At 55.0% G+C, this 13053-nt stretch overlaps 6 protein-coding genes across 6 annotated transcripts; 3 read left to right on the forward strand and 3 right to left on the reverse strand.

Moving 5' to 3' along the window:
- Window positions 1–99: 99 nt before the first annotated feature.
- On the reverse strand, window positions 100–1406 carry SNOG_05614 (hypothetical protein; the record flags this gene model as incomplete). Its single annotated transcript, XM_001795962.1, has 5 exons — window positions 100–592; window positions 643–960; window positions 1002–1145; window positions 1167–1246; window positions 1292–1406. 5 exons carry the CDS (start codon window positions 1404–1406, stop codon window positions 257–259), a joined length of 993 nt encoding a protein of 330 aa, XP_001796014.1. The 3' UTR covers window positions 100–256.
- A 484-nt stretch (window positions 1407–1890) lies between these two features.
- SNOG_05615 (hypothetical protein) lies at window positions 1891–2172 on the reverse strand (the record flags this gene model as incomplete). The annotated part of the gene is made up of 2 exons (XM_001795963.1): window positions 1891–1917; window positions 2104–2172. The coding sequence occupies 2 exons, from the start codon at window positions 2170–2172 to the stop codon at window positions 1891–1893; spliced, it is 96 nt and encodes a 31-aa protein (XP_001796015.1).
- Window positions 2173–3426: 1254 nt separating this feature from the next.
- Window positions 3427–5273, forward strand: SNOG_05616 (hypothetical protein; the record flags this gene model as incomplete). Its single annotated transcript, XM_001795964.1, has 3 exons — window positions 3427–3927; window positions 4072–4226; window positions 4412–5273. The coding sequence occupies 3 exons, from the start codon at window positions 3427–3429 to the stop codon at window positions 5271–5273; spliced, it is 1518 nt and encodes a 505-aa protein (XP_001796016.1).
- Window positions 5274–5308: 35 nt separating this feature from the next.
- Window positions 5309–6275, reverse strand: SNOG_05617 (hypothetical protein; the record flags this gene model as incomplete). The annotated part of the gene is made up of 2 exons (XM_001795965.1): window positions 5309–5932; window positions 5988–6275. 2 exons carry the CDS (start codon window positions 6273–6275, stop codon window positions 5309–5311), a joined length of 912 nt encoding a protein of 303 aa, XP_001796017.1.
- A 397-nt stretch (window positions 6276–6672) lies between these two features.
- Window positions 6673–7784, forward strand: SNOG_05618 (hypothetical protein; the record flags this gene model as incomplete). The annotated part of the gene is made up of 2 exons (XM_001795966.1): window positions 6673–6922; window positions 6978–7784. The coding sequence occupies 2 exons, from the start codon at window positions 6673–6675 to the stop codon at window positions 7580–7582; spliced, it is 855 nt and encodes a 284-aa protein (XP_001796018.1). The 3' UTR covers window positions 7583–7784.
- Window positions 7785–8400: 616 nt separating this feature from the next.
- SNOG_05620 (hypothetical protein) lies at window positions 8401–12718 on the forward strand (the record flags this gene model as incomplete). Its single annotated transcript, XM_001795967.1, has 4 exons — window positions 8401–8431; window positions 8486–8761; window positions 8810–9971; window positions 9994–12718. 4 exons carry the CDS (start codon window positions 8401–8403, stop codon window positions 12716–12718), a joined length of 4194 nt encoding a protein of 1397 aa, XP_001796019.1.
- Window positions 12719–13053: the final 335 nt, after the last annotated feature.

A 13053-nucleotide genomic window follows, 5' to 3' on the forward strand; every position in this document is an offset into this window, starting at 1 on the left:
CACGTGATGTCAAAGCGTTCGATGCTGGGCAAGCAGCGGGCAACATCAATGAGCGTTTAGCCCACCACGTCATTTCCCGGCGGCGATTCATGTGACAGCTTTGTTGGAATGGAGATTTTTGATTATTTTCAACTAAGACACGCTTGTCGTGCGCCGTTTTCCCTGCCGCTAGCCTACCATCCTATCCAAAGAACCCGTTAAATCATTTGCCCAGGTATCATACAGACATGTTCACAAACACAGCTCGAATTCGAATTTACATAATCTTGCCAAACGCGGGGATCAGCGTCTGCGCAAGCCAGAAGGAGAAGACAAGCTTGGGCCCAGTCATGAGCAGCTTGGGTGTGAGTCCCTTGAAGAAGGAAGTAAATCCCTCGTTCTTCATCATCTTGGACACGATCTTGAAGCCGCTTTCGGGGTTCTCGAAGTTCCTGTTTTGGATTCGCGTCTTGATGACGTCGAGAGGAGCAGAGACGAGAAGCGAGGCGCTGGCACCGGCAATCGAGGCGACAAAGTTCTGCGACCACGAAGCGCTATTGTAGTCGCCGAGTTTGTAGAGGTACTCCTTGGCCGCGGCAGATCCACCAAACAGCTGTTCGATTGTCAGATGGAAAGCAGTCAGTGAACCTTTGGAAAACTTACGGCGAACGATCCAGGTGCATTACGTGCGGCGGTCCAACCCCACCCTCGGTACAGTCCAAAGCCTTCGTCAGCAATAATCCTCATCAGCCCACGACCGCGGAAGGCCTCCGGGTTGGTCTGTCGCTTGATCTTGAGCACGTCGAGAGGCAGCAGCACGATCTCACCAATTCCAATAATGGAACCTGCGGTCGCGTGCATGATTGCCTTGCCATTGCCCTTGCCGAATGTGCGGTCGAAGCTACCGCCGTGGTGTTGCGCCAGATAGTCCCTTACGAAGGGCTGTCCACCGTACTTGTACACGCGTTGGAGGATCTGGCGCTGTCAATAACCTGCTCCCTCTCTGCGCCATGTGCACATACTTTGTAGGCCGCAGCATATCCGAGACCGGGGAAGAGAGAGAAGAATCGGCCAGGAACCGAGGCCCCGGCGGCGTCTCTGAAGACAACTTTGTTAAGGTGTGATGCGGACTCGATCTTAGGAGGGGTCAGAACAGGCATCTCTGTCTAGATACGGTGGCCGTGTACCTTGCCAACATTGCTCATCAACCGCTTCGCCGTGGTGTCGACAGGATGGAAGACCATGAGCTCCGCGATTCCCGCACATCCTTTACTTGTCAGCTATTTCCCTTCCAAATCAGGTGATTCCATACCTGCGCCCAGTACTCTGGCTGTGTTTGACTCCCGCTTGTAGACTTTGGCCGACGAATTGGTGCCAGCAGCGGCTTGCGCAATCTTTGCTGCAGCTTCTGAAGGTGATGGCGTCATTATGGGCGACTGTTGACAAGAAACAAATTACAATGTATACGATTGAACAGCGAAGAAGTACAGCGCAGGGAACTTGGGGGTATCGACGAGCGGCAAAAACGAGCTGGAGATCGCTTGTCACTGCGGGTGTCAAAAAAAGTTACCCATGGAGCTGGGGCCGCCGAGCTCGGAGCTAAGCATGGGCAAGGCGCATTCCTTGCGGCTGCCCACATAAGGCCTCTACTCAACCCAACACCACGCGACAGCCCGATCGTGATACACATCTCAGACGACTCGACAATGGGAAGATCAAACCGCAACACTGTTGAGTTCCTCTTACAACTGTCGCGCACGTACACATCGTTGACACTATGTGCACCACCTCCAGGACTGTACCCCGGCCCTCGCGTGCTTCTCAACAACGCAAAGAATGACCTCTAACTGCCCAAACTACGCTGCATCATCCACAGCAGTCACTTGGCCCGCCAAAGGATCCCATTAGTTCTCAAGCACTCTGGGATTCGGCAAGCATCTAGCACTAATAGTCATTCTCCATTTACATTAATACTCAGCATCCGTATTTTCTTGGCCCTTAATCAAATCCAACTCCAGTCAGGTTGTTACATGGCTCCCTTCACACCTTTTCTAATTGTGTCGTGTGCCGGATTGTAGTGCAGGCTTGCAGCGCGAAATCTCTACACGGGACCGGTCAGCACACCTGGTCAAAAAAAAACCGCAGAGTTCTGAGGTACACAATTGAAGCAGAGCGCGGCATGGCCAGTGCCATTACGGGCAAGGATCCCACGAGTTGGCCAGTTCGCTCGGGTGTGCAATCTTCTTTTTAATTGATTCACTCCTAGTCAGCGTCGTCCCCAGATCAGCTTCCGGACAGGTACACATTCGCACCAACCGACTTCTCGGCACATCGTCTTTACCTTAGGATCTTAGGACTTTCTATCTTGTCGGAGTGCAACCACAGGCGGTCGCTATGACGGCGACTCTAGAAACCACCGGTCGCTCATAACTCGTTGCTTTTCCGCGGACATGGCTCCGACAAGGAACCACTGCTCGCTCACGTTGTGAGTGTCATCGTTCCCAGCTCCAGCTTTCCCCGGAGTATCTAAGATAAAGCGTACCACTTCGGCGTCTGTTACAAGAGATGATTACGATCGGTCACATTCGGCCATGAACATGGACTTTTGTCCCTTAGTCTTTCAACTCAAGGGGATATTGCCAAGACATTCTGTCGATCACACCCTCCGGAACCCTACCTTGCCGACCGACAAACCTCGAAATCGTACGGCCGCAAATCACAACACAACCAAATTCCAAACATGTTCCTTTGTCCTGTCGTCAAAGCCCTCTCCGTCACACTAATATAATGATGTACCACCCCAGCACTGCGACGCTATGACTGCAGTTCACGGCGTACCTGCATCTTGTTTCCCGGCGTCATGGAAATAAGAACTCTGGTTTGGTTCCGCTTGTCCAGAAAGACCGCGGCATACCAGCTTTAGTGAAGCTGTACCTGCTTTTCAAAGTCAAGCGTCGACGATCGCGGCGCCAACCGTATCTGACATTGACAAATTGTGGAGCCGTCGGATTTTCGATGAACCGCTGCAAGACAGTAGTGATCTGACCATGAATTCGATAAAAGCAGCCACAGCAGGGATCCGAGCACTTGGTGCAGGCATGAAGATCTACGATTGCATCATCTTGGCCAAATGTGTCGTCCTATGTAGTTTGAAACTCTGCGATCGTAGCGCCTTTTTCGGGTAGATCTCTTGCCCCATCACGAATAGCATCTGCTCACTAAATACGTTGCGAAGAGCAGCAGACTGGAAGAAAAGTGGCGGCCGATGAACTCAAAATTAGATCCTAACAAGAGCTGCACTCCGTAGAGCCGCTTGACGTAGGATAGGGCAGTCTTGCTATATTGACGAGGAGTCACCCACTATTTCCCGTCACATGTCCAGCTCCTTACACTCTTTGTCCTTCTGATACTCACACTCCTTTCCGGACCTCCCATCAATCGCTCACTATGGACATGTCGGCTTTGACCATCTACAACTTGCCGCCACAAAGTCCAAAGTTCGACGGCGTGGGAATTTTCTACATCACCTTTTGCGCAGTATGGACTGTCATCATTGTAGCAGGAATGGTATTCTGCTGGATGAACCGACAGCTACCTATCCTCAAGGTCCGGGGCCTGGGATTGTCGTTTGCGTCCGTCATCTTCCTACATCTCTATTGGATCTTGTCCCAGATTGTGTATCCCGTGGGAGTGACGATGCGAGTGCTCGTTGCGTATGATATCCAGTACTTCGTCATGGGCACTTGGTTTCCTCTCGGTATTGCGCTGTTCCACGCCGCCAACCTCCGGCTACTGCACGTTGCGGAACTGCAGAAGCGATTCACCCATCCAGCTTTGATTAGGAAAGGAGGGAACAACGGTGCGAATTCCTCGTGGGTTTCCAGGATACGAAGCCTAAAGTATGATACCAAGGTCCTGGTTTTCATCGGCATTGGCATCACTGTTCAGGTATGCAGCTTGATATGAGTCACCGACCAGGCTAATGTTTCAAAGACACTTCTCACCGTATGCATGTGGTTGGTTTGCAGAAAGTATCACCCTTCTTTTGGTGTCCGCGGCACGGAGATACGAGGGGAAACTCTTCCAGAGCAGATCCGAGACCTGTACATTGGATGGGAGTGGTGGCCAAGTGTTGTTTGGCAATTTGTATGGACCTGGGGTGTCGCTCCTTCGCTGATCTGGAGAGCTTGGAATATCCGCGATACCATGGGATGGCGAACACAAACCATTGGTGCTTGTCTCTCAGGGTATGTCTGGAGCCTTCGATCAACGACGACCTGCTGACATTTGCACTTATTAGCCTTCACGCTACGCCCATGTTCCTAATCGCGTCGTATTCCCGAGCATTCGATAAAGTCAATGCATACTTCCCTCCTAGCCAATGGTGAGTTAACGGCATCTAACACTAAGGCAGGATGCTGACGATTCTTAGGATCCAGCTTCACACCATGGTTCTCGAAGGCTTCCTCATCTTCGTGCCAGCATACCAAGTCATCAAACTATGGCAGACAAACCGCAAAGTCATTTACTCAAATGATAAGTGGGAGACATCATCTCAATCAACAACCATTCGAGTCAATGGAGGCGACAAAGGATCCACCTTCGAGCTCGTGGAGAAAGATCAGGTCCTCCGGTATGCTAGTAATGGATACAACGGCGACCGCCTGCTCACCATGACGGCACTCAATCGCGTCCTCCACGAACATCCCGAGCCCCTGCAAGAGTTCTCGGCGTACAACGACTTCTCTGGGGAAAATATCGCTTTCCTGACACGTGTAGCGAAGTGGAAAGTCACCTGGTCGCGCGACCTATCTCTCGACCAAGAACAGCGCGCCGACATGTACAACGCCGCTCTGAAGATATACATCGACTTCATTAGCCCTCGCGACGCAGAATTCCCGCTCAACCTCGCCTCAGCACAACTCAAAGACCTCGAGGCCGTCTTCGAAGCTTCAGCCCGCAAAGTCTGCGGCAAGGCTCGCGTCGACCCAACGTTGCCTTTTGCTTTCGAAATGCCGTTCACCTTTGACGTCCCGGTGTCGAGGGAGAACGATGACGAGGAAGCGATACTGGAGTCGCGATACACTGGAGACATATCACGGCAGTTTGGCATCAATGTCTTCGACCAGGCGCTGAATCATGTCAAGAATCTCGTCCTGACGAATACGTGGCCCAAGTTCGTCAAGGAGATTCGGAGACGCAGGAGTATCGATTCGGATCGGAGTGGGATGACAGACAGCAGTGCTGAGACGGCAGTAAGTCGAGTCACGAGGTTTGTCAAGTCCTTGACATGATCTCAACATTCCATATAACGAATTACATTCACCCCTTACGCGTCAGGATTATAATACTTTCTCCAATCATGTTCCTCTTTGAACCCAAGCACCTCCTTAATCTTCCGATTACTCAGCGGCGCCTCCCACTCCCCCATCTCCCGCGTCACGGGACTATTCGGCGCAAACTGCTCCAAGAACTGGCGCGTTGGAAACGTCGCAGTGATGGTGTCGTTGGTCGCGTTGAAGACTTGAAACCCCAACCCGTCCTTTTGCACACACAAATGGCATATCTGCCCCAAGTCCCGCGCGTCGATATAACTCCACGCATTCCTCTTGCGCATGGCGGGATTCTTGATATACGCGGGGAAATCTCTCTCATACTCATGCGGCTCGACGACATTGCCTATTCTGAGCGCGTAGATGTCTGCGTCGAAGCGGCGCGCGAAGCCCCTGGCTACCCTCTCGCCGCAGAGTTTGCTGATGGCGTAAGTGTCCATGGGATTCACGTCGTGGGTTTCGTCGAGTGGGAAGGAGGTGTAGTCGAGATCGCCCTGGCCGAAGCAGACTTCGTAGGTTGTTTCTGACGACGCGATGATTATCTTGCGCACGCCGAGTTTGCAGGCGGCTTCGATGACGTTGTATGTACTCGTCGTGTTACCACGGTAGCATTCGTTGTCCTGGGTTTGCTGGTCAGGAGGGGAAGGCGGGAGAGGAGTGTGTTCGGAGACGTACCGGCACGAGCATGTTCCTGGCATACGCGGCGAAGTGAATGACCGCATCTGGAGGGCTGGCGTTGTGAGGGCCCTCGTAGTCCTTGAAGCCGTAGTGCGAGGTCAGCGCGTTGAAGACTTGGCCGCTGTCGGTCAGGTCGGCTTTGAGGGTGAAGACGCCCGCGCTGGGGTCGGGGAAGTCGGTGAGGTCGACGTTGAGGACTTGGTAGCCTTGGGCGAGGAGGTAGGGGATTACGTGGCGGCCGGCTTTGCCTGAGCCGCCGGTGAAGACGATGCGTTTGCCTGCCATTGTGGGCAATTGAAGATGGGGTAGTTTGGCGGGGTTAGAGTGGTGGGGGTGTAGAGGGATCAAGTTGTGGGAGGCAGGGTTAGTCTGGGGATCTTGAGTTTTGTATGAGAAGATCTGTAGTATTCGAGTATGTCATCATGTATATCTTTTGCATGGGTGCAATTGTCCCACCGGAACATTGATGTCCCACGCGGTATCGCGCGTCGGTAGGTAGCATCGCTGAACGGGATGGAATGTTCGCCATGCGGGACCACGCTACGTCACGAACTACACCCCAGTCCCTCACTAGTCCCGTCGCGATTCTTCTTCGGGGTCGGCTAGTGCACCTTTCCACCAAACTTCAGCACCTAGCAAACCTATTCGCATTCTCTATGGTTGCATATCTCTACCCGTACAGATGACCACAGGTCTTATGCGGCGGTTTTCCACCTCTGCACGCACTCAATTCTCACCACATGCTGCGCGAGCACTCGCGGCGCCCCGGCTGCTTGGGCTCAGGCAGTATCAGAGGAATATCACAGATGTGAGGCCACGGCAGGCAACGGTGTCGAGGAATTGGTTTACGAGCTCGTCGCCCTGTAGAGGGCCTGAGCTGGATGAGGAGGAGAAGAAGCGCTTGGCGGAGCGCAATTTGAAGCTGGGAAACAGTATGCGACATGCTCCATCATAGAAGTGGGAGGATGTTTGCTGACATTCTGAAAGCTATCCGAATCCTACACGAGCGCCTGCCTACGCTCCTGGTATCACCACTCCCGCAAGACATCCTCTCGCCACATATCAGCCTCCACCTGTTTCCCTCGACGCACCCACACTTGCCCAATGTGAGTGGCAAGATCGCATACACGGCCGCTTTGTGGACGGCGCCAGTCGCATGGGGCAGAGTACCTGTCATTGGCAACGTGAAACTCAAGATTCTGTCTGAGCGCATGATCAAGAACGGCAGCGCATTCACTCCGGCGCATCTACGGGACGAGAAGCTGATCGTCAAATGGCAGACGTGCGGCAAATCGGAGAAAAACGGACAAGTCAGCGATGTAGTTGAGAAGATCACGAGCATTGTGGGAGGCTCAGGACGTGCCAAGGAGGAATTCACTGGCCTCTTCATGTTCGAGTTCGACGAGGAAGGGCGCATCATCAACCACACCATTGAACACACAGACGAGGGACGCCACTGGGAGAAGACGGCAAAGGTCATCAGCGTCACGGACTGGCTGCTTGGCCGGGCATGGGGCAGGCGCGACGAAGGCAGTCCCAGTTTGGCGTTTGCGCCATACAAACCGTTCAAGAACCGTGACCAGCGACGTTGAGCCGCTGTCTCTCCCCTCACCACGTCTACACCTCTTCGCGACGCGATGTTTCGGCTCAGATTGCTGTACACGTCTGTCGTGCCACTTGCGCAGCCCAAGTGGCTTGCCGCCTGGAGCTTATCCTGGCCCCACTGTACAAAATGTGTAACCACGAAGTCATGATGTTTCTGTAGCATAGCGAATGATATGATCACCCTCTCAATGCGGAAGCTGCAAGGCTGTGCGACACTTCCATGGCTTTTTGTCTGCACAGACAGGGTCCACGGTGTCGTACATGGCCGAATTGGCAGCCCTTGACTGAATGCGTTGTCGAACACGATGGAACGACTTGGAGCGGGGACGCGTCAGGCCAATGCAGCCCGGTCATGTGCAGACGAACGAGCGGCCAGGTTGGGCTGCGCGCGGGACGAAGTGCATCGAGACGGCAGACCAACGTGTCGATTCGTGTAACACGGCTGACAGCTGCTGTACGCCTGTCCATGGGCCTCCTAGTGCGCCAAGCAGCGAAACACGACGAGGATCCATGGATGTTGCTCCGGGACGGTCTCACTACCGCGGCGGATCATCTCCATCACAATCACAATCTCCATCCTCTCCGCCTGGAGCTGCGGCTATTCCCTCCTGTCGTCGAGTCTCGTCGTAGTCGTCCGTATTCGTCTGCCGCCGCCAGCCTCCCGACTTTCCTTCGCCTGCCGCTGGGGACACGCAGCTTCCCCGCGCTACCACTATTGCCTATTACACGACAGCTTGGAGCTTCAGCCTCGTTGCAGGCTTCCCCCATCACCACCACGCGCCCGCCCATCTGAAGTGCCACAGCCATGGCGGATCTCGCGGCCAGCGGCGAATTGAGTACGTAGCCGCATATTGACGTTGTTTGTTGACGGCGCAGCTAAGCAAGTGCAGACCAGCCCATCCTCAACCTCACGCCGGATGAGAAGCGCATCTTCCAGTTCCTGTTCCAGCAGGCCGACACAGAGAAGCTTGGCGTCATAACAGGCGAGATCGCCGTCAAGTTCTTCGAGCGCACCAAGCTTGCGCCGGCGGTGCTGGGTGAGATATGGCAGATTGCAGACACGGAGAACCGCGGTCTGTTGACCATGGCCGGCTTCTGCCAGGTCCTGCGTCTCATCGGACACTACCAGGCCGGCCGGGACCCCGCGCCCGAGCTTGCTTTTAGACGTATGTGTTGATGGAGTTATGCTGGTGATATGCGCTGACCGGTGCCAGCTGCGCCGCTGCCCAAGTTCGAGGGCCTCAATATACCCGCCGCGCCGTCGGCAGCCCCCAGCTTCTCTCCACAGGCGACGGGCTCGATACAGCCTCAGATGAGCGGCAATGGCCCCATCCGTGTCCCTCCGCTGGTGCCCGCCAAAGCGGCCGAGTACGCAGGCTTGTTTGAGAAGTCAGGGGCTGTCAATGGCGTCCTGTCTGGCGAGAATGCAAAGGAGATATTCGAGAAGGCGCGGTTACCAAACGAAGTGCTCGGGCGCATCTGGAATCTCTCAGACACAGAGCAGCGTGGAGCGCTGAATGTCACAGAGTTCATTATTGCCATGCATCTGCTGGCATCGTACAGAACAGGCAATATGAAGGCGCTGCCGAATGCGCTGCCACCGGGCCTGTACGAGGCAGCATCACGGAGAGGCCAGCTTCCTCCACCCCCAGGACGTCCCGACCAGTCTACCATCCCACGTCAGTTCAGCGGCCAAAATGCGCCCAGACAAGGAAGCCCGCTTGCAAGACCTCCCTTTGGCGCACCACCTCCAGCAGCACAGCCGACCGGCAGCGATTGGCTGATTAGCCCACAAGAGAAGTCTTCGTATGACAACCTATTCAAAGGTGTAGACACGACGGGCCGTGGATTCATTACCGGAGATCAAGCAGTGCGCTTCTTCAGCGACTCGGGGCTGCCAGAGGACGTCTTGGCTGGAATCTGGGATCTTGCGGACATCAACTCAGAAGGACAACTGTCAAGAGACGAATTCTCCGTGGCCATGTACTTGATCCGGCAGCAACGGAAGGGCGACGCGCTTCCTACAACACTGCCGCCGAGTCTGATCCCGCCATCTCTACGCACCGCTGCCAACCAGGCTGTTCCCGTACCAGCACAAGCCGCGCCGCCTGCACCTCAGCCCAAATCTGCTGCTGACGATCTATTTGGCTTGGATGCCTTCACTGCGCCTACGGCTGCTCCCGCGCAAGCTCCACAGTCCACCGGTGGCTCTGCATCGTTTAGCCGTCCATTCGATAATGACCCGTTCGCGAAGCAAGGCAGCGTCGCCTACTTCGCCTCATCCGTTCCAACCTTCTCCACGAAACCCTGCTTCCACATTCAAGCCTTTCATGCCGAGCTCTTCATTTGGCCAGACCCTCACATCACATTCTACTGGTCAATCCGGTACCTCTCAGAGCCGCGCTCCACCATCGGCTATGGATGACCTGCTGGGTGGAGAGACTGATGCGGAGATCAACAAGAAGCTGACACAAGACTCTACTGAGTTGGCCAATATGTCAAATCAAATGACGACGCTCCGCACCCAGATGCAGGAAGTATCGAACAAGAAGGTCACGACCGCAAGCGATCTCAACAGCGTCAACACGCAGAAGCGCGACCTCGAAATTCGCTTGACGCAGTTCAAGAACCAATACGAGCAGGAGGTCAAGGCAGTCAAGGAGCTAGAAGAGCGCCTGGCGTCCTCGCGCAACGAGACGCGCAAGCTGCAACAAGACCTCGCCATGATTGAGGGCACTATTCAGGATCTCCAGAATCAACACCGCCAGGTTGGTGGTGCGCTCGAGGCTGACCAGCGCGAGAACAGCAATCTGAAGGAGCGTATCCGTCAGATCAATGTCGAAATTGGACAGTTGCGACCCCAGCTGGACAAGATGAGGAACGAGGCTCGTCAACAGAAGGGCATGGTAGCGATCAACAAGAAGCAGCTCACTACGAACGAGGGAGAGCGCGAGAAGCTCAAGAGTGAGATAAATGAACTAAGCAGGGCTCCAGAAGACGGAGTCCGCAGCCCGCAAGCCCAGACGCCGAGTGTGGTCAGTCCCGCAGCATCTGTTACGAGCCAGAGCACCAACCCATTCTTCCGCAAATCGCCGGCACCCGTCACGGAGAACACCATGTCGCCTTCAGGCTTTGCACGCGACGGCCCCCACAAGGACTTTGACAGCGTGTTTGGCGCGTTCGGACCTCCTCAGAGCGCAGCACCATCCGTCTCCTTCCGCCCCGATTCTCAGAACCAGGGTGCGTTCTCTGCGCCATCTGGCCAGTCGGTTCGCTCTTCTGAGGGACCTGATGTGCCTACACCTTCAACGTCACCGCCTCTCTCGTCCTACCAAGAGTCACCGCGCGGTGCAGAGCCTCCAGCTCCTCCAGAGTCTCGCCAATTCGCTTCAGCTTTCCTGCCACTCAGGGATGCTGTGCCTCGTTCCGACTCGTTTAGCTCCTCTGTGAAGGTTTCCGCGCCTGGCAGTCGACATGGCGTACCAGGCACCGAGACACCCACGATCTCAAAGGCCTCCCCAGCCAGCACCCCCGTGGCTGAAAAGCCCAGCATCGAGCGAGCCGATACCAGCCGCACAGAGACTGACAACTTCAACCCCTCTTTGTTCGACAGGACCTTTTCTACTGCATCCCCTGTTGCCAGCGTCACCAGCGATGCTCAGCGATCTACTAGACCCGAGGAGCGCAACAACTACCCCAGCTTCGGCCCACCATCGCAGGTCACGCAAGATCTTCCGGGAGCGTTCCCTCGTGATACAGCATCTCCACTCCAGCAGATGCAGACTGGAGAGAGCAACTTGAGCGGCGCAAGCAAGAACACCAACCGCGCTGATCCATTCGGTTCCGCTTCTGGTGAACAACCTCGTGTCGGTGGAAAGGTAGACTTTGATGCTGCTTTTGCTGGCTTCGGTCCCAACCGCCAAAACTCTGCTAGCGTTTCTTCCAATGGTCCTATCGACAACTCAAACAGGTTCAACAAGGAGTTCCCGCCGATCGAGGACCTTGCTCATGACGATGACAGCGACAGCAATGATGGACGCGGCTTCGACGACAACTTTACTTCGGCCTCTCCTCACCAGAAGCGCACCAGCGCTGGTCCTGACGCCGTGTCCCAGCCTGCTCGACCAGGAACTGCATCGACGACTGATGATCTGTACAGCAGGCCAGCTCCCGCTAGCCGCCTGGACTCAACCTTGAGCGACTTGCCTACTCCCGGCGCCCAGAAGTCGCCGCCGTCGTACGAATCAACTGTGCCTCAGCGAAGCGGATCAAACCAGTTTCCGCCAGAGTTCGGCGGCCTTCTTCCTTCGCGTGACGTGCCTGGCTCGCCTACGACTTCGCAGGGCCCTGAGAAGTCTTACAACCCATCTGGCGGTCACGGAGCTGCGTTGTTTGGCGGGCCCCAATCCAAGTCTGTCACAACTTCGCCACCTCCTCTAGACACCCCGTCGTCGACTGTACCGTCCGATGCCTACCATTCCGCTGTCTCCTACGGAACGAGCGAGACGAACAAGGGCCCTACACCGCCCGCAAATGTCCCTCAGCTAGGCAGGTCCGCATTTAATGACGACTTTGATGCTGGTTTTGACGACTTGACCGAGGCCAAGGAGGACGACAAGACGGACGACGACTTCATGTTCTCTTCTCAGCGAAGCGATGGGCTTGACGAGTTCAACCCAGTCTTTGACTCGCCCGCTGCGTCCAAGTCGAACACGATGGCCTCGCAGCAGACACCCACGGGCAAACAGCGCGCAGATGACAGCTTCAGTGACTTTGAGCACTTGTCGCAACACTTTGGCCAGCCACAAGCACCACAACCGTCATCCTCGAACCAGGACTGGGACGCCATCTTCTCCAACCTTGAGTCCTCTTCGACAGACAAGAACTCGCAGCAGGCATCGACCGAGTTCGGCAAGTCGTCTGTTTTCGACACGCTTGACAAGGAAGAGGCTGCAGCATCATCGTCCCTGGCACCACAGATGCCACAGCTCGGTCGGGCCATTTCGACTGGCACGGAACACGACGACCCCATTTTGAAGAAACTTACCGGTATGGGATACGCGCGTAACGACGCTCTTGACGCGCTTGAGAAGTTCGACTATGACATTAACAAGGTGAGCTAGAATGTCGCTTTCGCCGCGGAGCATTGGCTGACCTAGGACAGGCTGCGGACTACCTGACTGCTGGCAAACTTTGAGCCAACAACTACTCTGATCATGCAGGACATTGAGCAGTCTCGACCTATTGTATTGCTTTGTACGAGTACATCTTCCAGCATAGCCTGCTTGCCTCTCATACCCTCAACCACGCCCGCTATTGCGACGTTCCCTTTGTCACTTGCGCTTCTTGTATCATGCATTCATTTGGAGCGATAATTTGGCTGACTGGTGGACATATGCCTTTTACACATACTTCGCAATTAATCAATCAAATTTTCTCTTCTGCCCAGTTTACACTG

The sequence above is a fragment of the Parastagonospora nodorum genome, assembly GCF_000146915.1.
Source record: "Parastagonospora nodorum SN15 chromosome Unknown scaffold_8, whole genome shotgun sequence".
Classification (NCBI taxonomy): Eukaryota; Fungi; Ascomycota; class Dothideomycetes; order Pleosporales; family Phaeosphaeriaceae; genus Parastagonospora; species Parastagonospora nodorum.